At 43.9% G+C, this 16,651-nt stretch overlaps 1 protein-coding gene across 1 annotated transcript; it reads left to right on the top strand.

Moving 5' to 3' along the window:
- The first annotated feature begins 2,163 nt into the window (after nucleotides 1–2,163).
- On the top strand, nucleotides 2,164–16,215 carry mri1 (methylthioribose-1-phosphate isomerase 1). Its single transcript, XM_086210944.1, has 6 exons — nucleotides 2,164–2,719; nucleotides 3,537–3,760; nucleotides 7,427–7,596; nucleotides 7,728–7,904; nucleotides 7,991–8,215; nucleotides 11,337–16,215. The coding sequence occupies exons 1-6, from the start codon at nucleotides 2,588–2,590 to the stop codon at nucleotides 11,468–11,470; spliced, it is 1,062 nt and encodes a 353-aa protein (XP_086067070.1). The 5' UTR covers nucleotides 2,164–2,587; the 3' UTR covers nucleotides 11,471–16,215.
- The last annotated feature ends 436 nt before the right edge of the window (nucleotides 16,216–16,651 follow it).

The following is a 16,651-nucleotide window of genomic DNA, read 5'->3' on the forward strand; positions in this document are numbered from 1 at the left end:
ACCAGTTAAACTTTTTAAAACACAATTGTCTGGTGGGGCCAGGAGGGAGAGAAATTTATATTTTGGGATGATAAGATAGAACACGATACCACATTTTATTCAAAGCATGGGAACAAATGATCTTCTCACTTTGTTGCCACGAATGAATTGAATTGACTGAACAGATTATGTCTCATCGCCATGAACTAATTGAAGTGAGCCTACCAGTTATAGCTCATGGCCTCAGAATAACAAAATATAGGGAACCATGTAAATTTAATGGCCAGTAATTGATTGAATTGGAAGAACAAATTCTATGATGTGGCCTCTGAATAGATTTTTCCCTCTCCGTGGCTTCTCCAGGGCTCAGCTGAAAACATGCACTGGTGTGTCTGATTGCATGTTTTCAAGCTGTTTATGAAAAACGCCCCTCTCTTTCCCTCCAAAGCTTTAACCCCTCGTCACCCGCGACGCTCCGGCCACACCACCCCACTCCTCAAGCAACCTTGCGGCCTTAGAGGCTGTCATGTTGTCATGGTGACAAGCTCATCAGCATTCAGTGTGGTAGTTGGGTGGTCAGGGCAGAGGGACATATTGTTAAAGTTTGTCCTGCTGGTGACACACTTTTTTCTGCATATATACCACACACACACACACACACACACACACTCACTCTCCAGCTCACTTTTTTTTGTTTTGATGTCTTCTTTTGTATGCGTCTGTGGCTACACTCCATTTGAAAGGGAGAAAGTTTGTGGGGTTGGTATTTCTATGCTGTTCTTCTGCAGTAAATGCATCAATCTGGGCTTGGAGAAATACTTTTGTCAACTTTTTTTTTTCATCATTTAAGTCATGTAAGGGCAATCAGTATAAATGTACTATTTATATACAATAAATCAACAGCATCATATGCTCTGTCTCTATTTTCAAGTGATGATTTGTGCAGCTCAGAGTGGGAATGTATGAAAGTGGGCTTGTTAAGGCTTTATGATCTTGTGTATGAGGTTGGTGTTGAGATGAATAAAGTGGCTAAACAGCTGCAGGTGTGTCTTCAGTCAAACTCTCACTGTTCTGACAGAAGTCCTTGAGCTCAAATAACATGCTCATCGTGTTTTAATCAGTTTGACACGAATTAAACAGAAATTACTTAGGAAGATGATTCTGTACTGCATGTTAAGATGTTCCGAAATCTGTTACCAAATATCTTCTATACTTCTGTTTTTTTGGTCCGCAAGAGATGAGGGTTGATATGTAGGGAAAGAAAGTAAAAGGCTTAGGGGGAGAGAGACAGTGAGGAGGGTGACTGTGGAAGAGACTAAAGAAAGTGAAGATCTGAAGAAAGAAAAAGGGGGAGAAGGTGGGGAGAAACAGGAGGGGGAGGGGAACTAGACCGAAGGAGGTGTGCAGGCTGAGAGGCAGAAGGGTGAGGACGGGGTGAAGAAAGTAAAGAGGAGGTGGAGGAAAACGAGAGGGTGAGGTGGAGAGAAACAGGAGGAGGAGAAAGATTAAAGGAGGTGACTCAGTAAAGCCGGTGAGGAGTATGGAAGAAAAAGAGGAAGAATGAAGGTTGGAGAGGCAGAAAGGAGACTGATGACAATAAAGGGTGTATTTGCTTCATGGGGACTTCTCCATGTTGACCCTGCCATCAACGGTCTGACACAAAGATTTAAGATGTTTTAGTCACCACGTTTACACAACTACAGTTGAGTGGGACACTTTAGCAGGGATGCCCCATCACGAAAGGAAGTAAATAGATACAACACTTCTACAATCAACAAATTTACGGCACTTTACTACTTCTCTAGACTGACTTCATTCTACACAGGAGGGAAAAAAAATGTCAGAAAGTAAGTTGATCGCCAATGAAGAGCGTTGCACAAGGTGTGCATGTGCGACCCCAAACAGTCGAAGTAAAGACCATTGTACCAAAACAAAAAAGACGAAAATAGAGACATTGTTTGAGGCGAGCGCTCGCGGTTGTTGGGGTACGCTGGAAGCGCTGCTGTTATGCTAATACCGTATTTGAATGTGAGATTTCCCCTGACAAAAGGGGGTAAAAATGAGAGGGGGGGATGGTGCCCTCACGCGCGCGCACGCTCGAGCGCGCGCCGCGGAGATCATCGGATTGGACAACCCGCGAGAGTTGTGTGGGCGTGGCTAAAGAAGCCCAGGCTTCCTGCTCCGTGGACACGTGGTTCCGTGTCCGCCTGCCTGTCAATGTGTGTAGCTTTCCAGCCCTCCTCTCACTCCTCTCTCCCTTCTTATCTCCCCATACAACACGGCAGACCCTCTCCTCTTCCTCCTCCTCTCTCCTCCTCCTCCTCCTCCCTCGCTCTTCCTCCTGCTACTCTGCTGTCTCCTTAGGGTTGCGACGCCTCCCTGGACCCTCAACTGCCAGGCCGCCGTCACTTCAACGTGTATCCGCTCAGACACGGAGAGTGTGTTTGAAAGTGTGAGTGTATGTGAGTGTGTGTGTGTGAGTGTGTGTGTGTGTGTGTGAGAGAGAGTGAAAGAAGGAGAGCGTGTGAGTGAGTGCGTGTGCGCGCACCCGCCCGCAACCGGTCCATCCGATTTATTCCCCCCCACCATCCCACTCGTCTTGTCGGTCATGACGCTGGAAGCGATCCGCTACCGGGCCGGGTCTCTGCAGACCCTAAACCAGCTACTCCTGCCACACCAGACCGTCTACGACGAGATCCGCTCCGTGCAGGACGCTTACGAGGCCATCAAGTCCATGAAGGTAAGACCCTCCCCATCCCTTCTCACTCGGGGGCTTCCCAGTCGTCCCGCACGCCCGCTGCATGTGCGTCTATTCCCGTCGTGTATGTGTGTTTTTCACGGATCTTTTGTGCTCCCTCCGCTGCATGTGTTGCCTGATGCTCGCCGCCGTGCTCCTGCTGGCGGCCTGTATTTTTGTTTTGGGTGCACCTGCAGCCTCCAAAATCCTCCTTCGTGGATACTTTTTTACATTATCTCGTAGAAGCTCGACATCTGCAACCAGCCACCCACCCATGAAACGGCCTCCTCCTCTTCTTTCTTTGGGAGAGATTATTGATGAATTATTAATGACCTCTGCCAGGGTTTTTGTTCGCGTTTTGGTCTTGTGCTGCACTCAGTGACACCTCCACTTGAAGTATCGCTGCATACCTCAAGTCCTCCATACACCAGCTCCTGCATGTTCTTTAAGTTCTCCCTCAGCTGAGCAGATGTCCACTAATATCCACTCTTTTGTCTCCCCAGTTACACATGCACCGCTGCAGCCACACGTTTGATCTTGTGTGTGTGTGTGTCTGTGTGTGTCTGTGTGTGTGTCAGAGTGATGGAATGTGCCATAAGCAGCAGGATGATGTCATGATAATGGAGTTTAATGGCAGAGCGAGAAATGACTCCCAACACAGAGATCACATCATTCCATTCAAAGCTGCTGTGACAACTTTTCCCTCGGTGGTCACACTCTCTAGTGAGAGGAGAGAGAGGACGGTTGTCCCAGTGGGAGCGAGCTGTTGGAAGCTGGCGTGCATCATGCGATCTTAACTATCCTCAACCCTCTCCCCCAGGTGCGGGGCGCTCCGGCCATTGCCATCGTTGGCTGCCTCAGCCTGGCTGTGGAGTTACGAGCAGGCGCCGGTGGCGATGACCCTGTGACCTTCATCAGGGAGTCACTGTGCCACCTGACCTCTGCCAGGCCCACTGCTGTCAACATGGGGCGCGCCGCCCGGGAGCTGATGGAGTTTGCTGAGAATGAGAGCATGGAGAAGAACTCTGAGCAGCTGCGAGAAAGGTGGGCTGGTTAGACAACGGTGGCGGCTTCACTTATGCAGAGTTTATCATTCAGCGTTTGGCGCTGTGATGTCTGGGAATGATTGTGATATTTTTCTTTTGGTCCCTCTACTTGGTTCTATTTAAAGCACAAATCAATCACTTTTTTTTGTCACACTACTTTTCTATTCTTTTTTTCCAAACATGCCAATCAGTTGATCTCTCTTCTGATTTGTTTCTATTTGCTGTCATGTGCTATCCTGCAGTGTAATCGATACCAGTCGTGTTACGGTGCAGCAGCCGGGTCCCTGGTTTGTTCTTATGTGCAAGACAGAACATACATTTAAGTGACACCGAGAAATGAAGATAATCCACATTTATCAATGGAGTGTAAGACTGGTGCAGATCTGAGCATCTTACAAATTGATTCACATGTTACTTCTGAACCTGGCCGTACCTCACACATTGGTGTATGAATGATGTGTGTGGTCTTGTTGGATGAGGAGGCTGGATCTGCAGTCATTTAAATATCATGCGACAACATGTTCTTGTTTTCAAATTGGCGTTTTGAGCTAACGAAGACTTTTTTTTTTCACCAACGCACCTCTCCTTTGCAACTCCAGAATGCAGTAAGTACCAGCCACATATATTTAGCTTGAAGCTAATGGTGACTGGCAGCCAACAACTATAGCAACAAAACAGATGCACAACTGCCTGAAGACATCGGTTTGCAGTCGTTTGATATAATCCATGTCTGTCTTCTTTATCCAGCTATATACGCAGTAATCCACAAACACTTTAATTTGACCTGAAAAAAAACAATAACGCTTCCATTTCACTGCTACGGTGAACGAGCGCAGAACTAGAATGGTTACTGTTAGCTTGAGAGTGTGTAAACGGATGTTTATATGCTGTTGTTAGCCATCAGCCTCCATTAGCTTCAAGCTGGCTGGCATTTTCCGTATTCTGGAGTCAAAAAGAAGTGATGGCAGAGGAGAACCAGACGCTCTATGCAGATCAGAACATTAAATACCACCTTGTTTGATACTATGTTGTGCAGAACCCCAGAGCCATGCCAGAGTTTCTCCTGTATGTACAGTAGCATTGTCCGCCGCCTGATGCATCACTGCCCTGTGAGCCGCGTGCGTGTTCGCGCAGTTTAACTTGTGCGCTCTTGCAGCCCTCACCATATTTTACAATATATATTATTGTAAAGCCATTTACTGTTGTACGACTGTTTGATAAATGAACGGCAGTGTGCTTTAAATGACATGTGAATGTGACCAGAAATGGGTATTTTCAACATAACTTTGTGACGCGTATTGACTCTTTGCACTTAACTCTTCGAGTTGTTTGCTACCATTGCAACTCCTCATTCATCACCAGCTGCAGGAAAAAGATTGTAAGTTATCAGTTAGTAATCAGATTTAACGATAAAGTGAAAATTGGAAAGCCCGCGCATCTCACTTTCACTGTGGGTGTGAAAAAGAAACACCCTGATTGATGGCATTGAGACAGTATTCAGACTGAAGTGAAACAGAACATATGAGAGGCGCTGTGCTGGCGGTGGACACACACACCTTTCTGTTAATGTACAAATAGCTTACCTGCATAACTCCTACTGGGTTTAAGGTCTGGAGAATAATGAACAGATGAGAGTAGTCCGGCTTGCTGGTTCAATTCTAGACTGGGACCTGCTGTGGATTTGCATGTTGAACTGTGGGCCAGTTTCCCCAAAACCTTCAAATACTATTCATGCCCCCCCCCCCCCCCCCGGCTCATAAACAGCCGGTCATATCCCTCCACACTGGAGGGTGCTACAAGTGACAAGCAAGCTACATATAACAGGAGCTCTGCTTAGGTGCACCATCACGATGTTACGCTACCGAGCACGTTTGTTACAAATCACTGTTGAAAAATGAGCCTATGGGTGAGGCTGGGTTTGGTCTAGATAGGCTTGGTTACACATTGTTAGGCTTGGGTTCAAATAACCTCTGTTGTTATCACTCTGGCAGCCCAGACTTATGTCTGTGACCATCCTAGTAAGTGATAACCAAATATGGCTAAGGAAATGATGTCACATGCTGTGAAGACAACACACTGTAATTCTGATTTAAATTGAATTATGTTCTTACATCAGCTTATGTCCTGTAACCACAAGGTGCCTCTAAGACTATGACTGAAATTCAGCTCATGGATGTCTTTAGGCCCGATGTGAAATTAGCCGTCTCACCACGGCAACATAGTTTCATGGCGTTCTTAAGGTGTTACTGACCAAATTTGAGGCGGTCTGGTCAACCCAACAGAACCCCTTTCCCACCAAACTGGTGTGATTTCTGGAGCTGGTCCTGTTCAACACTGATGAACCAGGATTCACTCCACTGAAACAGCCCACATTCTCAGCAGTTTAGGGAATATTTGGTGACAGCACTTGCAATGGTTAAAAATTAATTTCATGGGCACAGAACTCATAGCCTAAAATATGTCAGAGTATGTGGTAGGGCTGTCCTGACTACCATTTTTTGGCCTTCAAAGCTTAGGTGTTGATTACCTGGAAATAACTGAAGCCTCATCCAAATCAATGTTTAATAGAATGCAGATCGACCGACTTAGCAAACACGTGACAAAGAGATTTCTAGAGAATGCCAGAGTTCCGTAAGGACTTACAGTTTCCAGGTAAATTAGCCAAACCTGTAGTGGATTTGTGATATGCCAGTCCCGTTTGGTAGATCTGGCACTTGACTTTTTCGGGGTCATCTTTGTTAATTTTGAAGTTTTCCAGACGCTTGAACGTCTTGCCTCTGTAATGTTCTTGAAAGCCCGGCGACAGAGCGGTTATGTGTCAATGGCAGGTTAAGGGCATTGCCGGTGACTTCAGATGATAGCTCCAATTCACAAAACTAAATCCTGTCAAAGACTGTGTAACAATAAGTCATGCTTTGCATATTGAGTAATACGCTTAATGTTGCTCTACTACTACTGCCTTATATGGGATGATCGATGTGGCTTCAGGACATCATCAAATACAGATTTGAGCATTGATTGCGATGGCAATAAATGAAGCTTGGAACCCCCGGAGCATTTGGGTCAACCCAAGAAATATGACTCCTCAGTTAATGTTGCCAGCAAGTGGCTATGACTTATGTGTCCCTACCCTTCCATCAAGTTGGGTGGAAAATTTACCTCGTAAATTTTTTTGCATAATCCTGCTGATACACAAACAAAACCAATAAATGATATCAAAAGTATGACCTCCTTGGCTGAAGTTATAGTGAGTGATATCGACTAAAACGACAAATTTTAAGTAAAAGACCAACCTGCAGAGAATTATCATACGACCCTGCAGTTCCAGCTCAGAGTTTTCTTACCGTACTGCTGCAGTGGTATTAAGACTCGAAGAGCCCAGTACCTTTTCCCTGGTGAACATGGTGGAAATCAAAACGGAGTAAAAGGAGTCGATATACAACTCCATAATAATAATAATAATGTTGCTGTGTAAAAGTTGGCTATGTAGACTTTTGGAGAGGTGCTGATGCGTCAGTGTAGCGTCCAACGCCCCCAAGTTAGCCAAAAAGTAGTAATTCAGCTTGATGTATCAGAGGAAGGGGCATCAAGTCAGACACAAACATGCTGATTGTAACTGCAGACTTGATGGGCACAGTGACAGACGGTTCTCCCCCCCCCACAGTGTCATTGCCTGGATTGAAGACATGCTGGAGCGTGACGTCAATGACAACAGGAAGATCGGTAACTATGGTGCCCAGCACATCCTGTCTGGTGTCCCAAGGGACTCTGTGACCATCCTCACACACTGCAACACCGGCTCGCTCGCCACAGCTGGATATGGGACTGCACTGGGTAAGTTTATAGCTGTGAATGAGAAGAGGTGTGTGTGTGTGTGTGTGTGTGTGTGGGGGGGGGGGGGGTTTGAAGGGTGAAGATGTACGCTATTTCTAGAACTGTAACGATGATTGTGTGCATGTGCGTAGGTGTGGTGCGAAGCCTCCATGCGCTGGGCAGGCTGAAGCGTGTGTACTGCACAGAGACGAGGCCGTACAACCAGGGGTCTAGGCTGACGGCGTATGAGGCAGTAGCAGAGGGAATCCCTGCAACGCTAATCACAGACAGCATGGCAGCCCTCACCATGAGAGAAATGGACATCACAGGTGTGTGTTCCTCCTCCTCCTACACTATTCTCCTCTCTTAGTATTCAAACTTTCCTCTCAACCCTTTCTGTCCGTCGGGGTCTCAGCTGTTGTGGTCGGAGCCGATAGGGTGGTAGCCAACGGTGACACAGCCAATAAAGTGGGCACGTACCAGCTGGCCATTGCTGCAAAGCACCATGGGATTCCCTTCTATGTGGCCGCGCCCAGCACATCATGCGACCTGAGCCTGGAGAGTGGCAGGGACATCATTATTGAAGTACGCCCCCCTGAGGAACTCACCAGTATAAATGGAGTCCCCATCGCTGCTCCAGGTAGGAGGTGCAGGCTGCTGGTGTGTGTGTGTGTGTGTGTGTGGGTGTGGGTGTAGGTGAGAGAGAATGTAAGCACTTGAGAAAATCTGCAAGGCTCTCAGAGGTGGATGATTGTCAGACAAAACCTTTCAGACTTTAATTGATGTCGCATGCAGTTTAAGTGCGTGTGAAGAAAGCCTTCAAACACTCATGACCAATGTGACCGCAACCTATGACTTCACCTTCCCTGTGTTTTGTGGCCTGTAAAGTGTGTTGTTTATTTTCCTGCCGTCCTTATTTGTCCTTCTTAGGTTTGCTCCTGTAGGGCTTTTCCGGTGGGAGCATTGTCTGCTTTTATTCAATGTCAGAACCCACTGGCTACGTCTGACGACTTCGCCCCTGGCAAACGAAAGGCAGTGTTTTGAGGTTTTCGGTGTAGCCAGCAGATAGCACCTTGAGATGTTTGCATGGAGTTGAAAGTTGACAAGTAGTTGCCAGTTCATACTTGGTTAACAGTTTAAAACAACTCTTAACAGCTATGTTAAACCATTAGTACACAGCTATTTTCCTGACTCAGCTTTTCGGCCAGTGTGCACAGTACCTTTTGCACTCAACTTCGGTTGTTTACGATGACTCAACCAAGGCCCAATCACATATTATTGGTCAAAGCTACTCCCACAGAAACCAGAAGCTTCTCTGTCCTGACATTGTATCTCCCTTGCCTGCAGATATAAATACAGATAGAAATATGCGTATACATTGTTTTTTCCGTATTTATATGCACAGTGTCCTTATAGAGATGAGCCTTTACTGTTAAAAACACGACAAGTTGTTGTACCGACACGATGGAAATGGGAGGATTTGATGATGATTTGGATTACAAATAAGGCAGGTTTGCCGATTCATATTGGTGAATAGTCGTGAAGATTTACAATAAATGTGAGAATATAAACTAGTTAGAATATAAGGTAGTGTACCCCTGATGTTATTTTGAGCAAAGGGCACCTTTGATGCATCCTGGGTTTCGCTCCGCCCAAGAGGATTATGACAGACTTAGAGAAATACAAACAAGTAAGGATTTTTTTATTTTTCCTTCAGATCACAAAAAGCAGAATGATAACTGTTGAGCCAGATGTTTCTCCTCCACCGTCCTCGAATTGATCAAACGCTTCATCAAATAAGACGCCAGTTGACCAAGATATCTGACGACAGTTCCCAAGTCAGTCCACTTTAAATTGCAACTGCTTCTTTTTCATAAGAAGTCGCGACATGGCTGATGGGAATTAGCTGGGAGTGTTCAACTGCAGTTTGATGTTGCCATGGTGATGCTAACTGAGACAACGATTGAAGATTCAGCTGAGAGACTCTTGTCAAACTCTGGCTTCTTCCTCAAAGTCCATACCTGATATCATGTCAACGTAACATCCCACAAGGGATGTAAACTGTCCTCCTCGGTGACAGTTGGAGGTCACTGCTCCCACCTGGAGGGCCAGAATGCACTGAGAAAGTCAGGTCTGTGTGAAAGAGGCCATATTTGTGTGCATTCTGGTAAATGTTTGTTTGCAAAGAGAGAAGTCTGTGGCCTTGAGGACATTTCAGCAATTAAATGTCTTTTGTTAACAATGAACGACATTTAATTGATGAAACGCAAACGGAACGTCCATGAGCGACCAAGTGGGGGACAGGCAACGTCAAGGTTTCCCCCTAATGGCACACTGTGGAAGCGGGCGTGCGCGCTTTAGATGAGTTGGTGGGTCCTGAGTTGAGTCATTTGATCTCTAATTATGTTTCAGGGGCAGAGCTGTGCTTGGTGACATCACAGTAATTAAAACACCCTCATTTAATGAGCACACCGGTCCCTGGAGAGGGGGATGTGTACAGTCCCACTGCCTCTCCTCTCCCGTGTGTCATCTTAAAGTAAATCTATATTCTTCATGTTATCATAAAATCCCCTGAAAAGACACCTGAAAAGAACTGGTCCTGCTAACACGTATTATCTGGTTATACTGAAGCCAGACAGCGTTTTTCTCTCCTTCATAGAGCTCCATTGTTCAAAAATGATGAAATTGTTGCAGCAGCTGATATGTTCCTTCATTACTTTTGGCGTTGACTTATTTCGTACACCTCTGTGCTGCTGGAAATACTCACTGTGTTCAACCACGGCTGATGACAGACCCCTCCTCCTGCTTTAGGAGAAGGAATTTTTTAAAAAATGAACTAACTTTAGTCACCTGTTTAAGACATTTTTTGTGGCGGGATGCCTGAGAGAGAGTGGCTCAGGATACCTCTAACGGATTGAGAGTTGAATCAAATAGATCATGATGATTAATGCCAAAAGCGGACATCATCATATTGACAAATATATTCTGTAACTGAATATTTTCTGATTGTTCTATTAATTCTTGTACCAATTAAAGGAACACACCAGCTTCTCTTTGGAAGGTAGTAATGGTCCTCATAAAACCCGACCAATTAACGACTTGGACCGCTTCCGTCACTTTCATTTGCAACATTTCCTTTCTATACCCATCATGGTGTTTTTTTTTTTCTTCGCTACCAACTCAAATTCTCTGTCCGCCGTGATCACTGAGCGTGAGTGGATCATAAATCAGCAACCTCCATTAAACTCGATTGGTCATTAGGTGTAGCTGGAACTACTTTCCTGACTGATCGCAGTGATTTGATGTTGCAGATCAAAGCTAGCAACTGACAACTTTGTTAGAGAAGATTAGGACTGGACAAAAATTGATTCCGGAACCTGACTCATTTGAACCAGAGCACACAGAGAAGGGACTAGCAAGTTTGGAGGCCGAGCGAGCAAGATGAAGATGTGCTATCCTGCCCAACCGCTACCATTCACTGTGCAAAGTGAAGTAGCTGGTAACAGAACTCTGAGGGTCTCAGGCCCCTCATGCAAACAGACAATGGGTGTCTTGTCTGGCTCTGGGGAGGATGGACATTAAATGCATTTCCCCAAATGTGTAAAACCCTGACAAGAGGTCACAAGGATAAATTTGTTTTAAACCACATTGCTGTTTTCAATCTCGGATTATGGGATTAGTCAGCAATAAGAAAGAGAACAATCCACTCACTCACTTTGTTCCTCCAGGGATTGACTCGCTGTTTTCTCCGTGAACTGCAGGTATTGAGGTGTGGAACCCAGCTTTCGACGTGACCCCACACCAGCTCATCACAGGAGGGATCATCACAGAGCTGGGGGTCTTCCTCCCATCTGAGCTCCAAGCAGCGCTCACAGGCCGCCTCACTGCCCTCTAGAGCTCCTTAGCTCCACCTGCTGGTCGATGTGCGCCACTGCACCTTAATGTCTCACTCAGAGACACTCATTTCATCACAGAACACACACAGTCATGGTTGCGGTTTAATTTTGGCAAACGCACAGTCACTGTTACGTGTCAGTGGTGCTCACAAAAAATGTTATGTAGTTTCTCTCTCTCCCACACACACAAGCGCACACACACACACACACATGCACACACACACACACACATGCACACACACACACACACACACACACACACTACAGGGAGTCAAACTGACATGTGCAGTCTCCCCTTTGTTTGTCTTTTTTCCCGTTATTTCTCCGTTCTCACCATTTTACATACCGTCTGTCATTCTTTCTTGCTGCTTCCTCCTCTTCCTAAAAGGCTTCTGCGACCACGACAAGCACTCAGCTGGACTCGAAACTTAAATTCCTTTAGGCGACAAAGTTTGAGTCATCACTGAGGTAATTTTCAGGGCTTCTTCCAACTGCAGATTTAAAAAAAAACAAACAAAGAAAATATGGTTGACATACCTGATATTTTGATTTCTAAGCAGTGATTTTGATAAAAATGCTGCTATCCATTTGTAAATATGCATAATCTTGCTGGTAGTGTGTACATATGTAGAAATCTCACCCCTGCTAGTAAAACTGCTGTTATTTTAACCAAATATGTGGTTAATTAAAATTACAAGATGACATGAAAATGTTATATTAACATTTAATTTTTGTTTTTATGTGAAGATACTTTTGTAGGGGTATAATCCAAATTTATAGCTCTCATTGATATAAAAAAAAAACAACCCACTCACACTTTTTAACTCCATGTGACAAAATTTTAAACCGATGGATTTCTTGACAGTCCCTCGTTAGTCAGCGGAAGCCTGAAGGCAAACATGGCTGTATTTATACCTCACTCCTTGTTTTTGTGTTGCTGTTGCCAGTTGAACTTCATTATACTACATATATACAGTATATATACACACATACATATATATATCTATATATAGCCATACCTCTCTCAGCGTCTTGCTGCACAAGGACACTGTAAGAATGATGAATTCAAAACAGGGAATTGGTGTCAATTTCGCCTGAAAAGCTTTTACTGTGATTTGCTAGGCAAAGCTATTAAAGGAATAGTTCACCCCAAAATAAAGATTTGACCATCTGCTCACTGGAGTGAAGCTTGTTGTTCTTCCACATTAGGCTTATCCCAAATTGGTAACTAACAAGGCCTTGTTTTACAGCGTCTAAATCAAGAGTTAACCTAATGGCTCCATAATCTTCCCTCCTGCTGACCACTGATGGATGTGCTGCATTAGATCAGCATCAGAACAATAAATATAGAACATTAAAGCTGCGCTGTTGAATCTTTTGAAATTGACAACAAGCAAACAAAAAAGAGTTACAAACCAAGGCTGCAGCTTCCTTCAGTTCTACTGAGCATTTTACAGTGTTTCAGCGGGTCGTTTCAGGTTTGCAGCCCACAAATAACGATTTTCAGAGATTCAGGATAATAATGGCATGTTATCAGTGTGACCGCTTTTTTTGGATTTGTCAGAACGGTCTGAAACTGAGCTAGTATTTATTTCATCCTAGTTCTGCTCCTCTATTTATTCTCTCAGAAATTATGTTAGACATGACCCCCTCACCCCCTACCCCTCCATGAGTAGGAAACACAGGGGAAAAACATTCCTCTTCAAAATCACAACGTTAACGCGGTCTATTCAGTATATCTCAAATGTGAATGTCATGTAAACTTGTTTTTACACATAAACACCTCGTGATAATATGGTGGCTATCGGGCAAAGCGCTTCAAATACATTAAGTAAAATGCTGGCTAAAAAAAATCCAATATCTCAAGTGTGCTCCCACCTCCCCGGCTGTTTACGTTGCCTGGCACTAAATGGCAGACGAAATCAAAAATAGTGATGCCTAGAATTTACTAGTGAAGGAACCAGATATTTCAGACCGATATGAAAGGAGAAAAGCGTTCGCCGAGTGGAGCTGAACACGACGTGACACTATGACAGCAGGCAACCTACCAAAGTGGAAACATCTCATGATCTTGTGTTTACAGCTTGACCCCAAAAAAGTGTGAACATTATGTTGGTGTAGAGCACAATTGAAGGTGGTAATTTTTTTTTATAACTTTTTTTTTTTCAAAAATGGTTTTAACCAGAATTACTCAGGAGGCTAATGCACAAAAGGGGAATTTGTAGGAGTGGATGAGCGACTATTTATTCTGGGGTGAACTCTTTAGCATTGGCTACACTGCGCGAAGCTGTGACTCCATCTGAGAGCAACAAACGGTGCGATTCCACCAACAATCAGAATGTAATATTCAACTCAGATGACTACTGTGAGGGCTGCCATCAGGTCAGACTTCGGACACTTCATGCCTTTGTGGTCTTTCAGAATGTGTTTTGACTGTTTGGGTTCTTCCCTGCTCACAACTCCAATCCATGAGAGGCTGAAGGCAAACCAGGGTTTTTCTCCACGGTTAGTGGCGGACATTACTGTCTCCGTCAACATGTTTAGACACTGAGGGCGGCAAAATGAGTTCGAGAAAAGAAAAAAAGAAAAACATCCCGTAATGATCCTAGTGATCGGATTCAACTTGCGCTGAAACAATCTGATAAAATGGAAAATTATCAGCTTACAAATTATCAACACAAATGCTAAATATTCACTGGTTCTGAGCTGCTTACAGCTTCAAATTCAACATTTTTGGGGGGCGTGAGACTGTTTTCTTGAACAAAACAAGCTCATATAAAGAGACTTTCTTTTTTTTTTAATCTTTTTCCATATTTCATTTATTTAATGATTATTTGCTATCATTACATTAAAGATGAAAACGATCCCCCTCATCATGCATCCATGTTTAAAAAAATCTGACAGACATGTACTATTTACCAGCAGACTGTTACTGTGGTGGGTGTCCTGGGTCATACACTGGTTTTACGTGTGAAAGATGTTTCGCTGAGTTGTTGCAGATAACCAGAGATCCTGTAATGTACTTTATGACACTGAATGGTGACGATCCGCCGGACGCACCTACTCGCTGTACTGAATGTCCCAGGCCAAGACTCGGCGCCCTCACAGCTCACTGCCTTACAAGTGCAGCAGCAATACAGGGTCATAGATGAGACAGCAGCCCCTCAGTCTCCCCCACCCCCACCACGCTAGACCACCAACTCCTCGAGCCAAAACGGATATAAAGAAAATCTCAGTAAGACTCAGGCAGCCAGAATCTGACTGCATCTAGATGCTCCTCAGAATTCTAGTTCCGAGCGTCATCGTCATCCGTTGTACGTGTTGACACGTAACCTGGTTTGTGGAAGCCTGTTGTTTTTTTTTGTGTGTTTTTATTAATGAATTGACAACTATTATGATAATCAATGAACTGTTTTGAACATTTGCTGCTTTTATTTATAACAGAAAATTAGGGGATTTGGACTTTCTGTTGGACAAAAGAACCAAATCGAACATGTCACTTACAAGTTGTGACGAGCATTGGTCAAAGTTTGATTTTACATTTTTGAAAATCTTAAAGTGCAGCTGTGGAAAGTCAGTTGATCACACACAGCTTTATGTTTATTAATAAATCCTGTTTAAGCTAAAAAACCTGCTGCCGGATTCACCAATCTGTTCTTAAGAAAGATCTTAAGATCCAAAATTAAGTTCTAAAGAGAGTTCTTAAGTGCAATTCCTCAATATCTTCTTAAGAACAGCCCCACCACTTACGAATTTCTTTATTTTTCCTTTTTCTTAAAATACTTCATGAGTGTATGCTGCATGGCACGCACCGCAACGAACGCTGACGTCAGCATCATCAGTTAACAATGGAGAGGGAGAAAAAGCGGTCTAAAAACTTTTCAAAACAGGAGCTTGAGGTGATGTTGGAGGAAATTAATTCAAGGAAAAAACTACTACTTGGGAAAATTGATAATATGGGAGTAACTGCTGAAAACAAGACGAGGGGGTGGACCAAAGTGGCTGAGGTGGTCTCAGCGGTGGGAGGGACGCTGAGAGACGGGCGAGGAGTGAAGAAAAAATATGATCTTAGAGGCCTAGGTAGGCCTCTAAGAAACTGAACTGCTTTCACTGAAGCAATTTAAGACAGGTCTGGGTTGTCTTAAACTTGTGGGATTTTTTTTTCTTATTTTCCTAAGACGAAAGATATGAGGAAAGTTGTGAAAATATTTAAGAACCTTTTTTGAGAATATTACTTTTTCTCTATTTCCTTCTTAAGACTTAATTTAAGAAAAAAGTGACACTTAAGAAGTTTTTTTTTCTTAAGAAGGTTTTGTGAATCCGGCCCCTGGTACTTCTGTGCTTGTGAACAGATTTATTTGCTTTAATGCAATGAGAGATTCTAGCCATCTTCCTTTTGACCTGACCTCACACACTGCCCTTGTGGACTGTTCATTATTGAAGCGGTTGACAAATACACAACCCACCTTACTTTACTTTACTCTACAGGACCACTGTGAGGTCCAGAAAATATAAAATAAAAAAAAAATCAACAATATCAACTGCAGTATCCACAATGTCTTTTTAAATGTTATAGTATAGGTTCACTACTGTTGTCAGTTTCATCGTCCTCTTCATCCCTCTTTGTTTCTCTTCTATCCGCACCACCTTTCCTCCCAATGATGCTGTTTGGTCACACACACACATACACATACACACACACACACACACACACACACACACACACACACAAAAGCATAAACACTTGCGTATTTTGTATTTTCCTTTCATTGTTTTGTACAGTTAAAAACAAGTGTTTGGGGGCAGATTTAGATGACGTTCCAGACGTAATGTAGCAACTTTGAGCCGTCAGACTCGCCACATATGACTTCTTTCTAAGTTTTTAAGAGGTACGAGATTTTTGTCTGTACATCATAATGATTAACTGTTTGGCTGTGGTTTGTTGTTTTATTTTCTATTGTTTTCATGACATTGTGATTCCTAGTGACTAGGCCATTAGTACACCACACTGGGGAGGCCTCCTCAACCATACACACTACCTCTCCGTCTGCTTACACAGACTCTGAAATGCATGAACACAAGCACTGAACATGCAGCACAGCAGAGTGAAAAGAGTGAAAGATTGCAGAAAAATCTGGACTAAAGTTCTCCACGTCTCACACATGTTTGTATCTCGAACC

Source organism: Aulostomus chinensis, chromosome 8 (genome assembly GCF_037954235.1).
Source record: "Aulostomus chinensis isolate RoL2024-O1b breed Wild chromosome 8, RoL_Achi_v1.0, whole genome shotgun sequence".
In the NCBI taxonomy this organism is placed as follows: Eukaryota; Metazoa; Chordata; class Actinopteri; order Syngnathiformes; family Aulostomidae; genus Aulostomus; species Aulostomus chinensis.